Source organism: Mycteria americana, chromosome 7, assembly GCF_035582795.1.
Source record: "Mycteria americana isolate JAX WOST 10 ecotype Jacksonville Zoo and Gardens chromosome 7, USCA_MyAme_1.0, whole genome shotgun sequence".
In the NCBI taxonomy this organism is placed as follows: Eukaryota; Metazoa; Chordata; class Aves; order Ciconiiformes; family Ciconiidae; genus Mycteria; species Mycteria americana.
The window spans coordinates 61,190,793-61,207,821 of NC_134371.1; the positions used below are offsets into that span (position 1 = coordinate 61,190,793).

General features: G+C 44.5%; 1 protein-coding gene across 2 annotated transcripts in view; it reads right to left on the bottom strand.

Annotated features, from left to right (window-relative positions):
- SPATA6 (spermatogenesis associated 6) overlaps positions 1-496 on the bottom strand; it is a 44,271-nt gene extending 43,775 nt beyond the window's left edge. Inside the window, exon 1 of one of the 2 annotated variants that reach the window (XM_075508727.1) lies at positions 375-496. In XM_075508727.1, coding sequence (XP_075364842.1) covers positions 375-422 — 48 coding nt within the window. In that variant the 5' untranslated portion in view covers positions 423-496. The remainder of the gene's footprint in view (positions 1-374) is intronic. The other variant, XM_075508726.1, reaches the window with a different exon arrangement.
- Positions 497-17,029: the final 16,533 nt, after the last annotated feature.

A 17,029-nucleotide genomic window follows, 5' to 3' on the forward strand; every position in this document is an offset into this window, starting at 1 on the left:
TTAAAAAAGACCTTTTCCACAGGAAAGTGAGAGCTATGAAGGAGCACCGCTGCTGCTACCACCAGCGGGGGGGGGGTGGGGGGGGTGGGGAGGCCACAGGGACCGGCTGCCGGAGGATGCACGCAGAGAAGGGGCAGAAGTTGCCCAGGAGCCAGCCTGAGCTGGAGTTCCAGGCGGAGGGCGGCCGCCCGCTCGCCAACAGGGCCCGGAACAGCTTCCCAGAAGAACCCCCGGGCCAGGAGAGCGGGGCAGCGGCTGAAAGAGGGAAGCGGGGCGGGAAACGGCACCGGAAGGGCAAAACGCGGCTTCTCCTCCAGCCTGCGGCCCACCGCGCCCCGGCTGAGGACGGCGGGAGCCGCGGCCCGGGCACTCACCGAGCGGACGTCCAGCTGCAGGACGCAGCGCAGCGCTTTCCGCGGCATGGGCGGGCGGGCCGGGGCGGGGGCCCGCCGGCTCCCGGCCCGCTCCGGCTCAGCCGCGCCGCGGGGCCGACGCCGTTGTCACGGCAACAGGGGCGCTTCCGGCCCGCGCTGCGCATGCGCACCATCCCTCCGGGGCGGGCCGCGGTGGGGCCGGGCCGGGCTCGCCTCCCGCGCGTCTTCCCCTCCTTCCCACAGTGCCCTGCGCCGGTCGGCCGGCCGCGGCCGCCATCACTCCCACAGTGCCGTGCGCGGCCGCGCCTGCCCCTTCCCACAATGCCCTGCGCCAAAGGCCGCGGCGGCCCCAGCCCCTTGCCACAGCCCCTTCGCACAGCGCCGTGGTCTCTGGTGTGCTTCGTCCTCGGCCAGCCAGCGCCTCCCGGTGCCCCCTCCTCGGCCAGCCAGCGCCTCCCGGTGCCCCCTCCTCGGCCAGCCAGCAGCTCGCCGGGGCCGCCCCTCAGCCCTCGCTCCGCTCTCCACAGGGCCCTCAGTCCTCGGCCCTGTTCATCCCCACAGTCTGCTCAGGCGCCGCCGCCCGCCCTCTTTTTGCGCCTCACAGGCTGGTCTGTGCTGGCACTTCCTTCAGGGGCCTGTGGGCCTGAGCTGCTGGGGTTGTATCAAGAGTGGAATAATTTCCAACCCCTCAGCCTCCCAGAGGACAGACAGTTAGAATTATGGGTGCTGTGTTGCATGATGGATGGCTGGTGCAGAACCTAAAGTGCCTGGCAAAGAGCAGGGAACCAGACAGGCCACACAAGAGCAGGGAGCTGCTGTGGGGCATCCAAAAGGGAGCACAAAGTACGGGCGTGTCTGTATCCCCCCGGTTTCTTGAACCTCCTGCAGACAGGTGCCAAGAGAGCCTTCCCTTCAGAAAAGGGGGACACCAGCCAAGTTTTACACTGCTCCAGGGCTGAATAGCTATAAAGCAGTGAATTTCCATGCTTTCTTTTTCCTTTTTTTTTTTCTTTTGATGCATACTTGGATTTCACCTACATCCTGTTTTAGGCATCTGGGCACTTTTGACTTTTTGAGGGTCCTGTTTCAGTGTCCTCTGTGGGTGAGACACAGGGTGGATGTGGTATATTCTGAATAGTCCCATCTTCAGTGACTCGTCACCACATTCACACCCGAAACTCTCTTTTCAGGCCTACCTTTCTCTTTTCATTACTAGAAAAATTCAAATTTGTGCCACTGATCTTGATCACCATTACGACCACATCGAGGGTATTCCCTAACTTCTTTGCTGCTAAGTTGTTCTCAGTGTATTTACAGTCACGTGTAACACCAAAATAGACTGACTTTTTGTTTTGGCAGCTGCAATTCATTTCAGCCTCAGATTGTAAGGGGGTTTAAGCCTTTAAGTATTCTTTCCAAATTCACAAGTACAGCTGTAGAGAGGGCAGGAAACTCAGTGGACAATTTTAATTGCCTCCAAAAAAGAGCAGTGGCTTACATGCATCCCATGGCTTGCTTTATTTTAATTTTACAATTTCAAAGAAAAATCATGCAGAGTGATCTAGAAAGCTAGCGCTAAGTGATCTGGAAAGAAACGGCATTCTCAAAATGTTTTGGGTTTTATTTTTTTTTTTTAAAAGGAAGTATGCAAAGAACATAATTTGCCAGTGCAGACAAAAGTCCTATCAACTATTAGTAGTGATATTTAATCCATCCATAAATTTCAATCTTTTAAAATAAATAAATGACTGGAAATGCAGGCCTTATTTTCATTAATGTGACTTCTGTAGCAGCTGTAAGTTTTTTTGTCTAAGCAAAGAACAGGATTCTGGCTTAGGGCCTAGAAAAGACTCATTTTTGAATTGCAGACCTCTAATATATATACTAAGGAGGGGTTTACACTTGGATAAAATAATTTTCTATGCATTATCAGTCTCAAGGTTATGAATAGCATTCCAGAGTTAATGAGAAGAAAATTCTCAAAAGATCCATAGCCTCAGATGGTAACAGTACTAAAATGGTTTATTGCTTATTTTCAGGTACCTTTCATATACATGCTTTTTAGAGGGATAAATAATGTATTAAAGATTGTGAAGTATGAGATATTATGGTAACTGCGGCCATATAAGAACAGAAGATAGATAAATGCTGAAATAAAAAATGGCATCATGTTTGTGATGAAAATTTAATATCCGTGTGCAGTGCCCTGGAACAGAAGTACTTTATAACCCTTGAAAAAGGAGCACAAGGCAGGACAGAAAGCTTCTCCAACATGATAAGGCAGCAATGAATTTCAGTACTTTTCACTGGTAAGCCAGGGAAGATCTGGGGTAGACTGGAGGGATATGCACTCTGCACAGAGATGCTTCTTCATCCCTCTGGTCTGCAGAATTTCTGCCACTTCGCACCACTGGGCCTTGGAAAGAAAGGCTGCTGCTGCAGTATTTTTCCTGTCCAGCCCTTTCTGCAGCAGTGTGGGATCCATCTGGACCTTCTCGTTATGATGAAGTGCACAATTTAGTCTTACATTTGCACTGAAGGAACAATGATGCAGGGATTTGGGGGACAACAAGGGGAAACCCTGACTTTCAGCACAAATCCATTTGCTAATAAGCAAAACTGGTAAGCAAAACCACAAAAAGTGCATGCTGCTTTAATAGACCTGAGGTTTTAACTGCTATAAAGTTTACCTGCTGTGAAAGCGCATGAATTCTTTTGCTTTTACAGAAGTAAATCTTCTTGTAATGCTACTTATACTTAGTTCCATGCAATAAAAGAGCCTGGATGACAGCTCTGCATTACATTAAGGTTTTTGCAATCCTCTCCATTTAAAAGCTTCATCTTTTCCTGTCCTCCAGCCCCTCCGACATGCCTGCTATGGAGGAACCCTGGTAGCATCAAAATATTCAGTTCCTCTCGTATTTCTATCATTGCAAACCAGGACTAACTGTCAAGAGAGTGAGGTTGCACTGGTTTCAGGTAATTGTCACAATAATTATACCATATTGTTGCAGTGCTCCTGAGGGTCAGTCCTCAGGAGTTTCAATATATTGGAATATTACATTGAATATTTTAATACAAAATAGGTGAAGTGGGAAAAATGGAAGAGTCAGGTTTGCAAACAGTGGATATTCTAAAGTTCAGAATCTAACAAATACTGTGGATTAGACAGAATTACATCAGATAAGACTGGAGATCAGAGAGCAAGTCTAACATCACCGAGTTTGTCAGAGATTCACTTTCGGCTAAGAAGCCAAGAATGGTTTTCTCCTTAAACTTAGGAGGCATTACGCTGCGTGCAAAGTGGCACTGGACAGTCATTCTGGCAATAAGAATGAAGGAAATAAAGGAGCTTTCCACATTTTTCCACCTTCTACTGCAGTTCTTATGAGTGTTGTCAGCAAGCCATTTCTGCCTGCTTTAAGCCCCTGATGTTAATGGAGCAGCCAAAAGAGACCTCTGTCTTTCTGCACATGGAGCCCTTTATTTAGATATCATCACTGAGTACGATTGTCTTGTCATTAATAACTGTAGAGAATCCCAGGAAGACATCTGCTCAAATAACAGCAACAAATTACGAGATATAGAAAGATTTCCATATTAGAAAAGGCAAACAAACAAAACATTAAGACTGTTTTACTTTGGAGAGAAGAAAAATAAGATGTAATACAAAAGAGGTACATAAGGGATTGAGTGATATGTAGAAATGGGTTCTTCTATTTACCCGTGCCTATTTATCCTTTCAAAGGACACATGCAATGAAATTAAAAGACAACACAATCAAAACCGATAGAAGAAAGTACTTTAGATAGTGGAACTCATTATCACAAGATACGTTCAACAGCGTTCAAAGTGGAATCAGAGCGCTTTAGGGACCCCATAGGACACTCGCTGCTAGCTTAAATGTGCAATTCACAAAAGTCAGTTCCTGTGCAAAGAATTCTAGTCGAGGAAAACAGCCAGCAGAAGTTAAGACTAAACAATCCCAGTACCCTATAGAGCAGAGCTGGGAGAATTTTGTAATGTGAGAGATTCTAATAGGAATTAAGGGGACCAAAGTGAATTGCATTACTGCAGACAGTAATGTAATGGGGAAGGCAGAGTGTTAGATTATTGATGAGGACAGAGGATGGAGATTACCTGGGGGTGTCAGCACACTCTTCACAAAATACGTTTTCATCTAATCTTTCTACTTTAAAGCAGGAAAAAAAGTTGCCCAGAAGTTACCATTCATTAAAATCTATTGCTTTAGAAAAAGGCCACAATGATTTTGTCGATCCCATCTTATTGAGCATCTTTCTCTTTTCTAACGTACAAGGACACAACTGGGCCGAGCTCTCAAGCTTCCTTGATGAACCTACAAGTTGCTAGAGACGAAAGGCCACCTGGTCGTGTTGTTATGTAGGCGAAGCAGCGACCTTTCTTCCCTGTGCCCTCCCAGTCTCACTAGTGCCCACTGAAGAGCATTTTTCACTACACACCTGGAGAAACTCAGCACCTCTCTAACATTTCACCATGGCTCAGCCATGACAGATCAATTCCTCTGTAGTGCTGTTAAGCCAATACTCGCTTAGGTGGATGTGACCATGAACTTCACGGATTCTTGATGTAAGTCATGCCTGCAACAAAAAAAGGCAAGCTGCCTAAAGACACTGAAGTTTTCTTAATATGTAAGCTGTTTTCCAGGTCTGCTAAGTTCTTTCTTGACTGGCTGCAGCTAAAGAAGAAATCAAATCTGATTTGATTACAGCCACTAGAGGAATATTCCAGATCTTGAATTCAGTTGCAGTAATTGGAAACTTGCATTTTAAAGGATTGATCTAAATTCATCTAAGAGATAACTTCTATGAATACAGTCTTATGAATTCACAAATGGTACAGCTACAACCAGCCAAGACAGCATTAGCTTTGTACCCCTGGAAAGTTCCTGGGCTCTCCCTTACTTAGTTCAAAAGAGGTAACACTTTCCTTTGTGTTTTACATTTTTAAAAAATTGTCTTAGATGGAGACATTGCCCCAGCGAAGTTTTTGCCTGAAACAAAATTCTTCTAACCAAGTTATAAACCCCTGAAAATAGGGGTTTGTAATGGGACTGCTGATAGACCCTTAACAATAGCGTTGTGAATGGCGCTGCTATAATTAATGATACTTCAGAAAGATTTATGGTCCTTAGACAGAGATAAAACAGAAATATCATTGCTTCTTTGCCTCCCATCATTTTATCCTCTATGAAATTTTATGTGAATAAGTCAAATGAAAAATGTAAGCTCTTAATCTTTTCCCAGAGTCCTGTCTCTCACTTGATGAACACTTTTGCAGAATAAATTAGAGCGTTTTATTCCTTATGTATGTACGGCTTTGTATTTAAAAAGCAAAGAAAAGAACATTGTCGGGTTGGCAGAGCAACTCAAGATGATGGTCATGCAGGAAGCAGAAATTACCAACTATTCTTGTCCGCTCCTCTGCCATTCCAGAGGTGACAACTGTGGTCTTGCAGTGATTCAGAGAATCTGGCTCGGAAGGGTACAAAAGGGCACCTGTCTTCTGCATTGAAGAACCTCTGCTAATGGAAAGTTAGCTGTGATGGCTCTAGCTGCAGCAGCCATAGCACAGTGGCCTGAGCAGAAAGCCGAAAGCTGTGGCTTGATTACAGTGGATATGTACCTTTGTGTTGAAAAATGCAGGCTACTGAATGGATCTTTCATATAACTGGGAAAGGCATAGCAAGAGGCAGTTGCTAGAAGCTAAAGCTAGAAAAATTTGAATTAGATATTGGGCATTATATGGTAAGAGAGAAAGTGAGTAACCGCTGGAACAAGCTATCGAAGGGAAAGTGAATTCTCCATCTTCTGACAATACCAAAGGAAAATGAGGAGGTGACTCAAGAAATGCATTTGTCAAAACAAAACATTTTTTAGCCAAACAAAAAGAAAAGTGACAACAGTATTTAATGGTCCGTGATGTACAGGAGGCTACCTGTCCTGGTTTTGGCTGGGGTAGAGTTAATTTTCTTCCTAGTACCTAAGACAGTTCTGTGTTTTGGATTTAGGATGAGAATAATGTTGATAACACACTGATGGTTTAGTTGTTGCTAAGTAGTGCTTACACTAATCAAGGACTTTTCAGCTTCTCATGCCCTGCCAGCGAGAAGCTGGGAGGGGGCACAGCCAGGACAGCTGACCCCAACTGCCCAAAGGGCTATTCCATACCATACGACGTCATGCTCAGTATAGAAACTGGGAGGAGTTGGCTGGTGGACACTGATCGCTGCTCGGAGATGGACTGGGCATCGCTCAGTGGGTGGTGAGCAATTGCATTGTGCATCACTTGTTTTGTATATTCTTTTATCATTGTTATTATTTTCTTTTCCTTTGCTGTCCTATTAAATTGTCTTTGTCTCAACCCACTTTTTTTTTCCCCCAATTCTCTCCCCCATCCCTCTGGGGGGGGGGAGGAGGGTGAGCAAGTGGCTGTGTGGTGCTTAGTTGCCCACTGGGGTTAAGCCACGACACTACCCTAACGGTCTAGCAGTATGTTCTGTCTATAAACAGTGTGATTCTGTAAAGCATGTTAAAAAAGTAAATGGTAAAGTACTGCTTACTGAGCAGAGAACAGAGGAGAGGGCTCTGAACAATTCGCTTTGGAGCTGGTGCGTTGCAGCACCTGGCATTGCCAAAGGAGATGCTGGGAGGGCAGCAGGGAGCGTTGGCTTCTGAGGCTGTGAGGACAAAGGCGCAACGTGGCTCCAGGCTTGTCAGAGTTGTCGTAACTGAGCTGCTGCTGAGCACGGCCAGGAAGCGAGTGTCAGACACCAGGCTTCAGGGGGAAAAGCTTCCCCTCTGGGCAGCCAGGCTGAGGCAGCAGCTGAATAGGGGCAGTTTTGGCATAGGCCGTCTGAAATGGCAGTTAAAGCTCGAAATCCATCACATCCCATTATAGTCCTAGGCTCTGGCTTCTGTTAGGCTCATCCAGCTCAGATGGCATCTCGTTGCTTGTTTTTCAAAAGCCTCTCTGGAGTGTGTCAGGAGTTTTGTCCCTCTGCCCATTAAAGTAGCAGTGTTTGAACATCTTCCATGTTAATTTGATTGACAACAGTGAAGTCACTAGAGAACCTCAAGGACTTTCTGGCTGGCTTGTTTTCCTGTTATAAATTGTAGTTTGTTGTTGTATTAGAGAGGAAAACTGAAAAGCTTTCTTTAAATAATGGCTGAAGTTACCCTCTCTTATAGGGAACTCTCAGATCTATGCTCAAATTCCCCATAAATTATAACATTGCTCCTTTAAAATTTCTCCAATCCACCAGGAACAGAGAGGGATTTTTTTTCTTTTTTAACAAGAACTTCTGGTTTTCAGTGGAATTCACTCCGGAGGGCAGAACTTTTTTTTTTTCCCCCGTTGAAAGGAAGATTTGTAAAGGGGCAGGATTGTGCCTATTATTAGAGTCCTTCCTAAAGAAAATCATCAAATCCCTTACAGTGCTAGGCAGATCTGGGCTAGAAAGTATTAACAGGATGGCATAGAGCAGCCCAGATAGCAACAGAGAGAAAATGGAGCAGGAAGAAAGAAAAAAATGGAAACCCAAAAAGAAGAGCAGATGCCAATTAGAATTCTTGCAGGCTGCAGCAAGGGATGAATATAAGAAGCTGTAGGAAAAGAAAGGGTAGAGTGGATTAGTGTTAATCACAGACACAGGAAAGTAGGAAAGGTTTTAAATGAGCTTTAAAAAGCAAAAATTGAGTTAGCAGCTCGGAAGAGAATTCCAGATCCATCAAGTGTAGGAGCAAAAATAAAATGCAGAATACCAGGAGATATATCTGAGTCCTAAGCAATTAACTTCTGAAGGTAATATGACATTTTTTTGGAAGCGGAAGCCTCTCTCTCTCTCTCCCCCTCTCTCCCCCCCCACCCCAGCACCGTTTTCCTTATCCCAGTGAAACGGTGCATTTAGTATTAGAAGAAAGTGACTCCCACCTGATTTCTTTTTCACTGTCCTAATGGTATATACATACAGCACCCTGTTACAGGAAAATTAAGCACTATGGAACTAGATAATTTGCCCAGGCACACAGTCCAGATGAATTGCCTCTGGAGTTGGGTGAGTTACACCAGGTGAGAATCTGGCACAGTGTGAGGCAGCATTTGCATCACAGTCTTGAGTTGTCTGAAGACCTTGGGGTTGAAGATGAGTTCCAAAATCCACTAAAGCCGTCCTTGACTTCAGTAGACATTAGAGCAAGACAGCTGGACTGTGAGGGTAGGGGTTCTCCTTACAGCTCTGAGACATGAAACATCACTTAACATTTCTATGCTGCCAATTTAACTACCTGTAAAATGAGGAGAGTAACACTTAGTCACTAAAAAAAAAAAGAGGAAAAAAAAGAAAAAACCCATCGATTATCTGTTCTTAGAAGCTGTGCAACACTATCATTAAAAAATCCTATTTCTAGCTTTGGCTTTATCTGCAATGTAAGGAAGAATAGCACGGTGTTTGAGTTTGGGTTTCTTTTACATATGAATCATCATTAAAGGTTAATGAGGAAACTAGCACTATATGAAAAGGTTGTTCTCATTAGTTAAACACTTTCTTTTTAAAAGCTCTATATATTCCTAGAGTATTATGAATTCATTATTTGCTAAACAAAATCTTAATCAGTCCCTTTTTATTTCCTTACATGACATCATTTTAAGCAAATGCCATCAATGCCTTAGTTCCAGTCGTCAGTTCTGGATCTCTGCAGCACTGGATCGCCAGCAGAACAAACTTCATCCAAACAAAGCGCAGACATGTACATCAAATCAGCCAGAGCTCCTGACACAGAGCTCGTGCCAGCTTAATGCTGTAACATTGGCTTTGCACTGGCTGCTGAAGGACAGACGATGCTGGATCCAGTGTCACGTTAGACTAGCCAGAGAGTCAGTGCCTAATGTAGCATAAAACCCGCCAGCACCATGCCAAACCTTCCACATTTTTTTGAACAAATTTAAGCCAGCAGACTGAGTGTATATGATCAGTGTTTTACATCACATTGCCACAGTGGTTTGGATCACAACGCTAAGAGCCTTAAAGTCGCAGTCTGGTCACGCCCAAGCCTGCAGTCAATTTTTGGTCTCTAGTTACAAGGAAGGAGCACTGTGATAAAGCATCACTGAATTCAAACAAATCCTAAAAGACATGTCCATTTTCTAGGTACTGGCATATATTATGGTGATGAAAGCAACCCTTCTGGCATGGTAGAAGAAGATGGATCCTACGTTACAGCCTCAAACCAAGCCACCATGCGTGTGGCCGCATGGGGAAAAGATGAGCTCTCAGGGAACAGAAAACCCAAAGTTTGCTCAAGCTTCTTGCTCCATGCCAGGGGTGCACGTGCCAGCTTTTCCAGTCGGACGTGATTCTCTTTTAATGGCCAAAGTTACACAAAAAAAACCCTCTGAAAATAGGGCTTCATGGCAGAAATGCCTGCACAGCTGTAACAGCCACTTCTCAAATGTGCTGCTGCTTATGAACCACAAGAATAATATGGTGAAATATGCCGACTTTTGCAGTTTTCCCCTCTTTTGTTGAAACTAATGAGTCACGATTAGAGTAATGCTTTTCTGTGACTCCAAAACCATTTTGCTTAATGAGGTACTAAGTCTTTATAATTAGGCCCAGAAGGGAACTGGGACATGGCCCCTTAAGAGCAATAATTATTTAGGTTATTTATGGTAATAAAAAATTGAAAATAGGAATTCTTCGTCAGAATGTGACTATTTATTCTTTTACATATCGCCTAACAGGCAATTACCCTATTAAGGCAACGTTTTGTTGCTAAAGACATTAATTGAAATGTAAATTAAATGTAAATCAGCTAATTAAATTGATATGTAATGAACTTGTCATGCAGGCCTTTGAGATCAGATGCATTTTGCTAATAAACAAGTGTTATAGTGGTGCCATTGCTCACTGGAGTTAAGGTTGTTTAACGTGTTGCGTCGATAACACTCTCCCTCCCCAAATTCAAAGGTGTGGATTGTGCCGTTAGAGCCCAGAATGAAGCTGGCACTGGGAGTTTCCAGATTTATTCCCTTCAGTTATTTCCTGATCAGCTTCATTGCAAGGCAAGGTGTTCCCCTCATGGCGGGTGCTGCACACCCCGTCGGGGTGCAGTCCAAGCTCCGTCTGTTCCTTCTGCTCCCCAGAGATGATAAAGCACTTCGTAAAACCACTCGCCGAGCACACGATGCTGCTGTGTCAGATGGCTTCTGGAGGGGTTAGTGTTGTTGCAGTCTCTGTGCGCTGGGGCCGGTTCGGTAGGGGTAGCGAACCCTCACGGCAGCGGGAGGATAACTCTAGACATTCCTGAAATACAAAGAAATAAAATGAGAAATGAAGCAATCAGAATTTGCTTGGCAATTATGTTGACAACGTACAAGGTAAACATCAAAGCCGACATCATCAAGTCAATACAGCAACAGGAGAATGAGCCAGAATAACCTTCTGCGCTGTCCATAACACGAGTAGCCTTGATCATCAGAGTGTGAGCTTGTGTCAAACTGTAAATTAAAGGGAAGGAATATGAAGCTGTCAGTTCTCCTATGAAACGATCAGTTTTCCTACAGCTACATTTTGAGCCAGACCTACTAAAATTTCTGGCATAAATTCAAGTCTTGTATTGAAGGTATCTTGGAGCATAGAAGTCCCTCCCCTGCCAGATATGTGGACAAAACTCACTGCCTACAGTTACGCAACAGTAAGGCAAACGTCACAGGTTTTGCTTTTGAAAAAGCTCAGGTCTGCATCTGATAAAAGCCACTGCCCACTTCCATTCAAATCATGAAGACATTTTGTGTGTGCAGTCGTAAAACTCAAGCAAATGTGGCAAAAAGGGCTGTGCAAGCGAGAGAATAGAAACGTGGTTTGCAATTGCGGAAATGCTTTTGCAGAAAGTTTTCCTGGATCCATCGTGCTGTAGTTGCACCTGAGCATTCATGTGTAATTGTTCTGTCTTGAATAAATCTGATGCCGCATTTGTAACTTCTACCCGGAGAACCTTCTACCCTGCAGTCCTTCAGGGCCTGGGGGTATTTAATAAACATGTCAACTACCACTCTTCTTTAGCTTGAATGCAGCATCTTGTTTTTTCCTACTGAAGAACACTCCAGTTTGAAGTTTACAGAGCAATTAAAGACCCTCATGGGGCCCCTGATATGTAGAGATTGTCAGCATATGTAGATTAGTAATTGTCAGGTTTCTCCCTAAGGCCGAAGAGCTCTTAGTCAAATTCCAGAGATCATCAAGTATTCAGATTTCAGTGGGCTTTGTGTCATACACAACGTAGCGGCATAATTAAACTACAATGCTTCTTTTCTAATAAACTTTTGGATCTGGCTATGTTTCTATTAATTTCTTTTGATTAGCTGTGATCACAAAATAAAAATGAACATCAATCTAAGGCTGCAACTTTGCTGCTTCCAAAAAGATGCCCTGGGAATAGCTTTCTCTTCTAAACTGTTGGGGTTTGGGGACCACACTTACTGCCGTGACTTGCAAGGGCCTGATGGAGGACAAAAAGCAGCAGACTGAAGGCACGATCCTTCTCTCACTCCTTTTCAGCTGACACGTGGGCACAGCTGGTTGAGTGATGCTGCCATCTTGAACTATGTCTTCAATGACCTGTTGGCTTGGACTCTAGCTCAAATTTTAGTCTATTCTTCACTAGTTTTGGTGTCTTTGAACATTGATCTAGATAGAAACTGAAAAAAAAACTTACTTTGGCGGTCAGAGAAGGACATTAGTATAAGGATCGCAGCCCAGGCTGATGCTGTAATGCCTGTCTCCAACATCCCCCGTTGTTGAGCCCTCTGCCCCCCACACTGGGCAATCAAATATGCACCTGAATTTAATATTAATTTGCATGAGTGTTGAAGAGGAATTGTGCTGGCTTGCTTTGCATCTTGCATGGTCCAACCCTTGAAGATCAAATCGCTGCTCTAATATGGTATTCCCTGGAAGCCACGGGGTAACAAGAGCACCTGGATGAAGCTTTCATGCAGTAAGACTGGCCTGTGCGTGTTCTGCCAGCTGGATCCTCTGCTGAGGTTCCCGCATACATCGTGTTGTGGTCCCAGGGCTTGGAAGGTACAAAGTGTTGGTCACTGGCCTGCATCCATCATGTGAGTCCCGCTCCATTGATCTGTGTCTGTTTGTGGACAAAGCCTATGGCAAGGGGTAACTTGTTACAAATCTCCGTGGTGTTTCTGACCTACAAACTGAGACCTTCAAACTGACCTACAAACTTACTTTCAAAGTCACGTGTGGGATCTGAAAGTTTAATTCCTAATAAAATAAAAAAGAATTGGACTTGGAAATTGGGAAGGCAGCTTTAATAATCTCCATTACAGCATAAAAGAGCTAAATTATTACTCAGGAGGATTAGATCTTCATTTCCATGCTGTTCACACTTTCTAGGTGTAGCAGAGGACAAACTGACGGTGTTTGGAGATCAACAGAAATCTTTTCTTAACACCAGACTGCCCATGCACACGTGTGTGCTCTTGCACGAACACACAGATATATGCACCCAAACGAGCAATGTTCTTCTGTTCTCAAACTGGGCTAGCAATTAAGACCCTGAGAAACCCCCAAAGCGTTTGTGTATCCAGGAGGACACTCTTTATCATCTTCATCACTGTACTCGCACAGCACTTCTTGCTCTGTAAATCCCGTCTTATTTGTCACAACTGGCACACGCCTCCAGTGCTGGAGCATTGGCAGCTCTGAAGACTGAGATCTTTCCCTTGCCCCAGAAGAGGCAGCTGAAGCATCTCCATCCCAACACCAAGGATAACCTGAAGCCAGCGGGTCATTTTAGAGTGGTTTTCTGCAGTCTCAGGCTGACTTCAAAGCAAGGATCTATCATTTTGCCTCTGAATCTCTAAATAGCCTCCATGTCCCCAAGCGCCTTTGTGGGCTGAATCCTCATTTCATGAACATCACTTAAATTCTTCCCATCGTTGAGTAACACCCATGGGTGAAGTGGCTCTTCTCCACTTGGCCCACTGCATATGGCAGAACATAATGCTGCTTTCTTTTCTGAGATCTGTTTTTATGCTAGGGTATTAAAACTGGATCCAAGCAGCACGAACAAAGTTGGGCTTTAAATAGTAGCCCAGGAGGAGAATCTCAAGAGTCCCAATAAAAAGAAGAAAAAAATTTCTCACATTCTTCCTATGGTGATACATCTCAAAATTATTAATTTTGCTTGTCCTATATCATATCTTAGGGCAAGCTGCTTTTCCCGACTGAATTGCAACGTGGTGTTTGGTTTGGTGGGTTTAACTGAAGCGTGGCTATCTGGAAAAGGCAGCGTTATCTGTAATAAAGTAACTCCTTCAAATTTACTTTCTTGATCTTGTACTTTGGTTGGGCTGCGGGAGTCTTAATGCCTGGAGGAGTATCTGTCACCCAGGGGCCCTCATTTTAAAGGACTCTAGGTTTTTAGGGGCTGGATGGCGTCATCTCCCTGCGTTGATTTTGTCAATGTATTCCTGCGAGCGAGCCAGCCTGAGCTGCGTGCTAATTTCCCATCTCCTCTTCAGCTGACGACGTTCCTGGCTCAGCGAGATTTCAGTTTTGCTCACTGGACTCTTCGTTCCCTGCTCTCCCTGAGCTATATTTTCTAAGCACCAATTTCACCTCAAAATTAAAGATGAAATTTAAAGATTAGGGACTGCAGGTTTTTTTCCAAAGGCATTTCAATGTCTCATACTCATTGATTGAGTTAGGTATCTAAATAATCCAGAGCAATCTGGCCCCTCTCCCAAACTATGTGACGTAAAAGGCCAATTTGACTTTTAAAATGCTCTCCATTTTAATCGCCTGCTGTGCGATTAGTACCATGTGTAATAAACACTTTGTGTGCGGCATGCGTCGGTCAGTGTGGGGTGATGTAATGGATCCCACAGACTGCCTCGAATATAAATGCCAGAAATATCAAATACCGCGTGCACCAGTCTTAGTCCCAGTCAATTCTAATTACTTTAGTGGTCTGACTCCAAATTCAGATGTACCGTGGTGTAACTGAGGTCAGGATACAGTACATGACTCTTATCTTAATACCACTTTAGAACTGTAAAGGTCAAACTGAGCATCATCCAAGGAGAAGAGGTAAGGGCTCCGCTAATTATTCTTCTCGCCACTCCTTGAACAAAGGGGTGAAGATTGTGTCTCTGCTGAAGAGCATTCTGCCATACTGCATATTTAAGTTAAAAAACAAGGAAGAATGAAGGAGCCGGTCCTGCAGTAATCCTTTAATGACCCTTGCTGAGCTCTACCTGAAATCTTAGAGCACTTGCTCTGCCAATCTTTCGAGCTACAGCTGTACCAGAGTCGGGGGCCAGGGAGGGCAGCATTCCCCCTCCAGGCAGGGGTAGCTCCCAGTTCTGACCATTAAGAAAAGCCAGCTTTGTCTACCGAGGAACAGGTTCAGAAAACATTAAACCCCCGCGTTCCTTTGTAGATGTTCCTGCTGTCGGAGGAATCACTGACTCAGTGGGGCACGAGACTGGAGCCTCCCTTTTCCACTCGCTTACAACTGTCCCCTCAAACGGCTGTAAAGCACCTCCAAATAGGAATGTTCCCTGCACGCCAGTGGCAGCATTTTGTTCCCTGTTTTGCATTAGTTTTAATAACTGTATGAGGTAGAGACAGTGGAAATCTGGGTTCAGAGCTGGTTTTAGTTGAACTCGGCTCACTGTTCTACTGACTGTTATGTGACGTTATCATTAACCGCGCCCATTTCCAAGTTACCTTCCCAGAAGCCCACACTCATGAGACGTTATTTTGATCCTTCTCTGAAGGCAGTAAGAAAAGTCATCGCTAAAACCAGTGTGATCCCAGTCCCTAGCCATTCTACTCATTTTGTTTTCTGGTATCTCTAAAGTGTTAACTGCTGAAAGCAGAAACATGAAAACCCACCATAGTGAGAGCTGATTAAAATTCAGCCCACTGTATCACCCATAAGTAGGAAATAAAGAATACATGGCTGTGATTAATCGTCCATAAATGGCGATTACCTGCTTCCTCTGTTCCATACAAACACAGCGCACGTATTTATTCAGCTCACCAAAAGAGTAACAAGTAGATCATTCCTATGTGTCAGGACCTGGGATTTAAGCAAGTACTTAAAGTGGGGGCTCTGTGCTTGTGTGTCTGTAGACGTGCACGCACACCTGCTCTTCTGTCTGATTTTCAATATTCATGAGAAAAATCAGAACTTTGCTTTTTGATAAAGGTATACTTCTCAATAGATCAAAATGCATTGAGATGCAAAATCACAGCAATGTGAGCTTTAGTTAAGGAGTTTTTATGATATTAGAAACATGAATCTCTAAGGATTGGTAATACTAGTACTATTAAGAAAGAACGTTTCTGTTGTTATGCGTTGCAGCTTGGCCAAATCTGAGACCTGCAGTAGAAGCACTGGAAAAAAAAATATCGTGATATACAGAAACTAGACCTGTAGTTTGAAGCACTGGTGGGTAAAGGCTGTTTTTACCAGTTGTGAATACGCCTTCATCAAAGCACCAGCTTGCTTGTTTGTGGTTCAGCTGAGCTCACCGGAGCAGAGCTGCCTGCACCATTGTCTCCTGGCAAAGCACAGAAGCATTTCTCCTTTGCTGTGATTTACAGTCCAAGGGCTGCATCCGCGGATAGAGGGCTGCATCCAGCGCCTTCAGCCGCTGCTGTCACTGGGTGCTAGGTACACCAGGCATCTCTCTCGAAACACCACTTGCATAGGCGCTACACTTGCAGTGCCGGTCCAGGAAGGGGAGGTGACGCTTAGGAAATTTGGTCCCTCTGCCCCTATCTTCCTGAATGTCTTCAAGCAAATCACTTGTTTTCTGACTGCCCCAGTTCCCCTAGCTGTTAAAAAGGGATGATGAGCTACAAACCTCATTAAAGGCATTGCAGGTCAAGGAGAGAAAAATGCTGCAAAAGAGCTAAATATTGATATTATTACACTGCTTGCTGCAAAATGACCGGTAAAATTGTCAGAAAGGGGTATAAGAAACAGGAAACAGAATCACAGACTGGATGATGTTGGTAAGGATCTTGAGATCATCTCGTCCATCCCCTCTGCTCAGGCCAGGTCAGCTAGAGCAGGTTGCCCAGGGCTATGTCCAGCTGGGTTTTGAGTATCTGCAGGGATGGAGACTCCACAGCCTCTCTGGGCACCCCGTTCCAGTGTTTGACCACCCTCACAGTTAAAAAGTGTTTTCTTGTGTTCGGATGGAATTTCGTGTATTTGTTTTTAATTTGTGCCCGCCCATTGCCTCTTGTGTGATGTGTGGTCCCCATACACCCCTGAGCAACCAGTGAGCCCCAGATAGGGACTGCATGTGACCAGATTTGATCTGAATTTGTCCGGTCACCTTTGAAATCTTAGTATTCATTCCCTTTTCCCCTGTTGATCTCTTTCAACATAAGATTTGGCTACTTTTGCTTGGAGACCACTATCAGCTTGTTGAGCCAGTGGGTTAACAGCCTCACATCTCCTGGAGATGCTCTGGCACCATCCTAGGGCCCAGCACTCCTAGGAAGTTAGCAGAGATTGTCTAGCAATGGGGAGCCTTCCCTGGGCCAGCCTGCCAAATTGTAAAACACAGTGATT